The sequence below is a fragment of the Hippoglossus hippoglossus genome, chromosome 3, assembly GCF_009819705.1.
Source record: "Hippoglossus hippoglossus isolate fHipHip1 chromosome 3, fHipHip1.pri, whole genome shotgun sequence".
Classification (NCBI taxonomy): Eukaryota; Metazoa; Chordata; class Actinopteri; order Pleuronectiformes; family Pleuronectidae; genus Hippoglossus; species Hippoglossus hippoglossus.
In genome coordinates, this window is record NC_047153.1 from 30861700 (window position 1) to 30870549 (window position 8850).

The window sequence follows — 8850 nt, forward strand, 5'->3', positions numbered from 1 at the left end:
GCCCACTTTCTCATCCAACACCACCAAACATGAGGTGGAACATCATATCTCTAAGGCCGGCCCACCAATTCACGCTCGGAGCCGGCACCTGGACCCGACACCTGGACCGGCTAGGTTGGTTATTGCTAAGGCTGAGTTTGAGAACATAGAGTGCCTTAGAATCATTCATCGTTCCAGCAGCCCAAGGTCTTCACTGATGCATATGGTGGCAAAGCAAGACGGCGGATGGCACCCGTGCAGCTCAACCACGCCCAATCGCTATCCAGTCCCACACATTCAGGACTTTCCTGCCCGCCTGGCTTGTAAAGTCATATTTTCCAAGGTGAACCTAGTCCGTGGCTATCACCAGGTGCTTGTGCACCCACTGGACATCCCCAAGATAGCAGGTATCACACCATTTGGTCTTTTTCGAATTCCTTCGGATGCCATTCGGCCTTAAAAATGCAGCACAGACTTTTCAGCGACTTATGGATACTGTGCTGAGGGACCTGCCTTTTTTTATATGTTTGTCTGACCCAGTCAGCCTGATTATAAACCCAGCCAAGTGTCACTTTGGGCTGATGGCTATTGACTTCTTGGGACACAGCATTACTAAGGACGGGGCAGTCTCTCTCACCTCAAAGGTGGACGCTTTCACAAACTTCCCACGTGAGCGGTAACTGGAGCTGTTCATCTGGGTTTGGACTATGATTGCATGGCGGCAGATCAAGTTTCTGATCCAGACGTTCAGGCGCTGAGGATGGCTGAGACGGGACTGAGGTTGGAGGATGTTGCTTTTGGTACTACTGGCAATACACTCCTATGTGATGTTTCCACAAGCCAGACACAACCAGTCGTTCCCACGGGATGGAGACGGGATTTCTTTAGCAGGGCCAGGCAAATTTTTAAGGTCTGACCTTTTATTTAAAGTTCCTTGAGATTATGTATACAATGATTTAGTGCTATACAAATAAAATTGAATTGTATTGAATTGTAGTCCTGTCACTATATTGATGCAGAGTCGTCCACACTTCACTAGCTGGTAGAAGATATCAGGAAATAGTCAAACCTAGTGTAGGATTTATGGACGTCAGAGTAGAAAGAACAATCTGATGCTGCTATTGTCCCTAAAATGATACCAACTATAACACAGAAAAACACAACAGATAACTAGAATTGGGGACACAGGCTTATAATGTGCGTCTGCCCTGATCCTGAAGCAGTGTCGGCAATAAGTGATCCACTAGAGATCATGGATCTCTAGAGATCCATGATTAATTAATAGCCTATACATCCACATCATGCAAGGACCTATATTTCTTTTACACACTGAACTAAATCAATAGATTATCTCTTCAAGTTAACACATATTATCTTAAATCCATGTAAGAACTAATATTATCAATGAGTAATTATGAGAAGACTCACCGTATTGCTGCAGGTTCTGTAGCGGATGTTTTTGCCATCACAGCTTCTGCACCATAAGGGAAAAAAAGGGGAAAAAAACTTTTAGCAGGAAGCAAAACCAACTGGTGACTCAGGGAAAGTCGAGACATAATATTTAAGAACAAGTCTGAAGAGCATGGAATGGCGAGAAGAGATGAGTAAATACAGACATATGAGTCCATGTTCACATTCATCATTCCAACATATATGATTTGCTGGAAAGACGTCACGTGAGAAGACAGACAAGATCCTTATTTTACTATCCAGATTACAACTAATCATACTTAGTGTCACAAAAGGATAAAATTATTGTACATCATGCATCATTGATCAGACATCGTACAGATGGTACAATTATCCTACAAATACAATAATTATCGTAGATCTGGCAAAACTGGTTCCACTAAACCTAGAATTGACTCTATTAATCTCTAAATTCTGAAGTATTGAGAAACCATTCTTCTTAAAATGATTTCAAAATCGGATATTTTGCTGATGACGGTAAAGGGCACTGTCTCCAATAAGAGTTAAGGTCTGGTGAAAGCATTGTTTTTTTCCTTTTTATTTTAAAAATATTTTCTGCGCATTTTACATAAGGTTAAGATTAGGTTGAAATGGGAGAGAGAGACAGGCAACAAATGGCTTCCGTACATTGGAAACCTGGGAGCTTTTGGAAATGCCACCATATTGTTTGAATACTAATCAAACGATTCAGTGAACCCCTCTTGTCCTCTGGATTGGGGCTTTGTCATGTCATCCCTCCTCTGATTTATCAGGTTTTTATTTTGAGTCAATTGCTTCATGTGCCTACTGTTCTAGTTGTGTGTCGTTTGTTATGCTTCTCTCCCCCTCAGTTGTGTTTTTCTGTGCAATATGTTCTTTCCCTCTTCCCAGTTTTGAATATTTTCCCTTCTTTCTCACCTTGGTCTTTGATGAGCTTCTCTCAATTTGCTCTGGATCAGACAGGACTGCAGGCAAATTCCTAAAGTACAGACTCAACGTGATAGATGACTACACACATACACAAACACAAACACATACAGAAACACATACCCATGCACACAGCCACACAACTGTAAGGTTACAGCACACCCCACCTGCAGCACACATAACTGAGCCAGCAGCCATCTCAGCACTTCACTAAGCTCCAGCTGGCAGAGTCCAAAATACTTGCGCACACACACACACACACACACACACACACACACACATACAGTGTGTCAGAATAAATTCCCACCCTGTGTGAAATGTGCCATGGCACAACGTTCGTTTCCCCATGACAGCATGGACACGCTGTTAAACCCTTTCCACCTTGTTAGCAACAATAACAACATCCAATCTCTCTGTGTGTGTTAACTGCCGTAAAGTCTACATTTCTCCTGCAGGCTTACAATAACAGTTGGCTAAACTGGTAGCAGCTCATTCATGCCAGTGTAAAGTAGGCCTGGTATAATCTGCCATTCAGGGCAAACATGGAGCTGAAAACGACTAAAACCATTCAGCAACCTCCAAGCTAATCCAGGCCCAAACAACAGCAAGCCACAGGTCCATATTACTGGACCTGTTGATACATTTCCCCACTAAATTGCACTAACTAATGATTGTGTGTGGGTGTCCTCCAGTTAGTGCATCTGTGTGTGTAGGTGGGTGAACTGTGTTTCCAGGGTCATTGTAGCTCTGGCCATTAGTCTTCCACTAAACCTACAACACTGACAAGACAACAGGGTCTGTCTCCGGCTTCTTCACACACACAATGTTTGGCTTTCTCTGAACAAAAATGCTACAACGCAGTATGCACTTTTGCTCACTGTAATGCAATCTGCCTCTATTCACACAGGCAGTATTCTTTCTGTTGGTTGTAACATACATCTAATGATGCACTTCGAAACATCCTCAGTGATAGTACCTGGGGTCATCGGGTGTTTCAGGTCTTTCAACTTAAGACAACTTTGCCCAGGTGACCCTACCAGGAGTGATCAGTTTGCAGCCTGTGTCCAAGAAGCATTAGCCCACTGCCTATCCCTCAAGATTTCCAAGCATCATGACACTGTTTCTGCTGTCTCTGTTGCCCCTGAACATCTCATGATGGCTTTTCTGTTGTGTACACAAGTGATGCCCAGTGATCTTCCAGCAAAGCCCCTCGCCCACACTTCAATTGGCATGCACTGTGCATTCCAACACCATTGGGTATTCTTACACCAGCTAGATGTACTTATACCTTTCCTGCTCACTGGCCTCCTCCATCCGTTCCTCCCATGGCACTGTTAACTCCAGCATAACTACCTGCTTAGATGTTTCTGATACCAACAGGGAGGTTTCCACATTGCTTCCAGGGAACTGGAGTTGTTGTCCAAGGTCCACCCTCATTTGCCAGTCAAATGTTGAGGCCTGCCTGGGCTCTCGATGTCTGAGTTTGGTGGTTGCCTGCTTTTGAAAATGTAATTCTATACCTTGGTGTTCTAGGTCTTGGCCTGGTCAATGGTGCTGCAGATAGACTCAGCAATTACCTTCAGCACTTGGTTGTGTCGCTACCAATCTTACCCATCCCTGAGTGCTTTGGTACAGATGCTGTGGATGTGCTACAAAGTTCCCCCTCGTTGGCACTGAGGACATGCTGGTGTTTCCACGTTGCCCCAAGAGAGGAGGTTTGGTGGGCACATCATACACCTACTGGATGAGGTACTTCCACAAGTTGGACCAAGTCATTTTTCTGGCCCATGCCCTTTGCTGCCACATCACCACAATTTGGATGATTGCAGCTCCTCAAATCTGACTCTCGCTTATTGCTGGACCAGGTGACATCTCTTTTTACCCATGGCTCTTTTGTAATAAGTTAATGGGAGGATGACTTGACCTGCTCGGCCAGCTTCCACATCTTGCACAAGAGCTCTGTGCGATGCAGCCAGAATTCCATCTTGTCCATGGAGACTGCAGTTAAATTTGTTTGGGCTTCCTTATTGTTTTTAATTGTAGTCCTGTCACTATATTGATGCAGTCGTCCACACTTCAGTATGCTGGTAGAAGATATCAGGAAATAGTCAAACCTAGTGTAGGATTTATGGACGTCAGAGTAGAAAGAACAATCTGATGCTGTTATTGTCCCTAATATGAAAACCAACTGGTCTCCACCCAAAATAACACAGAAAAACACAACAGATAACTAGAATCGGGGACACAATTTAACTGATGTTTTAGGATGTTGTGGAGTCAGGGAGTTGGCCTTGACACAAACTTAAGAATACAGGAACTATAATCTGGACTGTCCCCTTTAAGTTTTATATATGCTTCCTTTGGTACCAGGGTTGTGGACATCTAGGGTTGGACAAGCTGGAATAACCTGAGATCTGTGTGGAGGTTTGTTTCAGGGAGTGATGAACGTTTCAATCCTTTGCCTCCAAAAGGACGAAGTAAATTACTTGTTCAATGTGGAATGCCATGTGAATTAACATTGCTTAATTTCTAGGGTTCAAGGTGAAACCACTTTTTTATGGCGGGGTGGTGACGACCCTCTCAAAGCAGGCCTCTCCCTGCAGGAGCCTGATTGGAGGAGCCTGGTCTTCAGGGAGATTCATCTCACCTGGTCTGGCTGCATTATATAAGCTGGTGACATTCAGCCAGTCTCTCTCTCCCTCATGGCTTGCATAGCATTTTGTTTAGGTTGTACTTTGGTTTCTACATTTACATTTCCTGTTAATTTCTTTAATTAGCACTATCAGGTCACCACTTCCTTACCGTGCCTCTCTGGTCAGGTGTGTGACACCAACACCATTGTGCTAAATACATCCTGGGGCTCCCGGAATCCTTCCCTTCTGCACAGACTGTTCAATGTACTGGTAGCTCCAGCTTTACACTATCAGCCATTGGGCAATGATACTGAAGAATATCTTACTATCATGACTGAGCATTGAGATGGTCTTCCACAGCTTGATGTTGGTAGAATGTTCCTCCATTAGAACCCATTCACCTTCTGTATATCTCCATTTCTGGGCCAAATTCCTCCTCCTCCAGATCATCCCTAGGAGCATCCACAGTCAGTCTGTTTGGGTTTTCTTGTACACTAGGTAGGGTACTCCACTGGGTTCAGGGGCTGACCCAGCTCTAGCAGCCTTGACAACAGCTTGGGTTTCCTTCCAGCTAGGTTATTTCATGTTGAACTCTGTGGTAGATCTTAGTTGACTGATGAGGGCTGTGCATTCTCCAAATTCTTCCCTTTGTGCTCAATCACTGTAGGTGCTCCTTGTTTGAGTGTGTCAGCTAGCCACTAAGAAAGGGGTTTGCTAGGAAGAGCATTTCCTGGTTATTTTTTCTCATCCTTGCTTGCCCCTTTGAACTGCCTCTTCAAGAGGCAAAGTTCATGTCTCAGCCTTGTGATCTTTTCTGCCCTGCAAATTAGCGCCACTCCTTCCCTCTACTGGCTAGAGGCCACTTCACCCGCTGGGGTTGTGAATGGCATTTTACTTGGGCTTCTTGAGGTCCTCTGCACTATTGGGTGTCTCTTTGCCTGGCTCCTCCTGCATCTCACCAAGGTTGTTCACTGTGCATTGCTCCAGTTGTTCTCTCATCAAGCATGTCATCTTGGTCTGGTATATCTTCGAACCGACGCGGGTGTGGCTGAGGGGGTAAACGAGGTGCAGCAGTTGCCTCGAACCAGACAGTCGGCGGTTCAATCCCAGTCTTCCCCATCTGCATGCCAAAGTGTCCTTGGGCAAGACACCAAACCCCAAATTGCCCCTCATAGAAAAAGCTGCCCACAGATGTACTATATGAATTTGAGAATTGGAATAAACTATACTGTCAAGCAGTTTGAGTGGTCATAACAACTAGAATTGTGCTATATAAATACAGACCATTCAGCCTGCAGATTTCTGTAAATGAGCAGAAACAAATAGTGGAAACTATCCATAATGTTCCAAATGTCTTCTTTTCAGCTAATTTTGAACTGCAAGTTGTTTTAGACTGTTGATTACATAAACCCAAGATCAGCAACATGTTTAAGCAAAGGGCATATTTGTAATGTAACTTTGGAGTGACAGAGGCTGTGTATTGTTACCTCAGACTTCTTAAATATGTAAAAATGACTTAGGCTAGTGGGAAGTGTGTCGTGTTCATTTAAAAGTTAAAGGACAACTCTGATTACATGTTTCCCATCACAAATCTACCAATATTAGATTTATATTAGATGATTATACATTATTATATTACAATATTAGATTAGGGGCAGCTGTGGCTCATGAGGTAGAGATATGGAGGGGGCTGTCAGCTGTGCCAAAATAAATGAATAAGTACACTGAAGAGCATCCTCAAACCAAATTGCAGTCCTGTTCTGTGTTTATTTTTCTCATAAATACCAATATGTGGAGTTATACTTTCAATTTTTAACATTTTTATTTCATCTAATAATCTTAGTAGCAGGTCAGCTAAAAGTATCCTTGGTTTGGAATCAGTATGTCATCGACAGGTTCTGGTTTGCTTGTTCAAGTAAATTCAAAAGGACCATTTAATCTTAACTTGCACTTAATTTACTTGGTTTTTGCTCATTTTTAACATCACCTCATTGTCTCATTGTCTGATGGAGTTAGTTTACTTGTCCTGAACATTCAGCCACAGGTAATATATCATATTTTTAATGTTGGGATTACACTTTATTTCCATTTTTTCCTGTCATCTTCTCCCTTCCTATCACATCTACTACCCTAAAACAGTACAAAAGGACTGGTTCATTCCCCAAGACTAAGATCTAAATGCACCCTGAGTGGTAGACATGCTATAACTGCTTATGTATTGTATTTTGAGGGTTGTTACTCTGCTCTTTGCCAATCTCTGCTTGCTAACACCAGTTTTAGCCAGTGGATCACTATACCTTCCTGTAATATCTGCCACGCTCGTCCTGCCTCGCTCTGATGGGTTTCAATGCTTGAAGGCCTCCGTTTTCTGTTAAGCCTGAAATCTATTGCCTGTCCTGGAACATGACCTTCACCGAACGTGATCACATTTAAAAGCTTGTTGCATGTTTTTACACTATATTTTTTAAAACTTGCTTAACTGTTTAGCTTGAACATTTTTGTTCTCTAATCCTTCTGCTTCCCGGTTTTTCACTTAGAGAAGGTGGACCAATCACAACAAGTCTCAGATGTCAATACACATAAGACATTTGATCCACTGTTGCTGTAAATACTGAATACTGCAGCTATAAGGTACTGATCTCTAAGTAAGCCGCAACATGATGTATTGAACTAGCCTCATCTTCAGCTCTACTCTGTCATGAAAGCATAAAAAATCTCATTAAACAGCATAATGACATAACAAGCACATGCTCTGAAATTATCTCTTTTTTATTTGCAGAGGTACAAAGTAGCAAAGGGACTATATCCATTGACCTAAAAGCATTCTGATTGTGATGTACGCGTTGGTCAGTGAATCAGAGGCACTCTGTTGTCTGTAGTCAAGAACTTGACAGCTGGTAAAATAAATAGGGATGATTACAACTTGTGTTGTAGTGGGGGTTTGACTCCATTTGAAAAACTGAGGAAAATATATTCTTACAGTCTGTCAGGAGACAGATGCTGATATGTAAATAACTCACAATAATATAAGGATTGAATGACTTACACTTAGAGCTTCACACATTTAACACTGGCTATAAATCAGGAATTTCAGGCATGACTAAACGAAGGCAAACACTGAGGAGAAGAAAAAGCATGGCTACTGTGAGGAACCAGTCTGGAACAAAGTGCGTGAGATTTCAGGGTACATTCATTTCCTTGCTAATTTTAAAGCAAACATTTGAGAAATAACTATGTAGTTTACCCTAAATTTAATTATAGAAAAAAAAAAAAAATTGATGAGTTTACAGATAAAGCTTTATTTCCTCGCATGCTTTTGTCAGTACGTGTGATAGATGCAATTAAAACCATTTGTATATGAATAGATCAACAACACAGTTTAGACGTCACTTTACTTTTCATATATAGTTACCTGTTCCTGTCATTTCCATTAACCCCATTTAAATCAATACAGCACTGGACTTTATTTAAAGCCTATTGATTGTTTAATTGCATATTTCACACTTATTCTAAATGTATTGTCTTCATTGTCTATCTTATGTGACTGTTGCAAGTTGAAGCCTGCCTTTGGTCTGCTGTGTACACTGCAGTATACCACAATCATAAGCTTGACTTTGAATGTAAAGTGAACATAAAAACTTGAATCCGAGAGGACCCAGGGCCAAGATGTGTGTGTGTGTGTGTGTGTGTGTGTGTGTGTGTGTGTGTGTGTGTGTGTGTGTGTGTGTGTGTGTGTGTGTGTGTGTGTGTGTGGGCGCTTACGTTTACGTGCACGCATGTCTATCTATAGTTATGAGGGCCAATTTTGGTAAAATACCATCATTGTGAGGACATTTTGGCTAGTCCTCATAAATTCAATGGG

General features: G+C 42.3%; 1 protein-coding gene across 4 annotated transcripts in view; it reads right to left on the reverse strand.

Moving 5' to 3' along the window:
- adamtsl3 (ADAMTS-like 3) overlaps window positions 1-8850 on the reverse strand; it is a 198397-nt gene that overhangs the window by 82327 nt on the left and 107220 nt on the right. For 3 of the 4 annotated variants that reach the window (XM_034581509.1, XM_034581511.1, XM_034581514.1), the window contains exon 5: window positions 1408-1453. The exons of the other annotated variant lie outside the window; for it this stretch is intronic. In XM_034581509.1, coding sequence (XP_034437400.1) covers window positions 1408-1453 — 46 coding nt within the window. The remainder of the gene's footprint in view (window positions 1-1407; window positions 1454-8850) is intronic. 4 annotated transcript variants of the gene reach the window in all.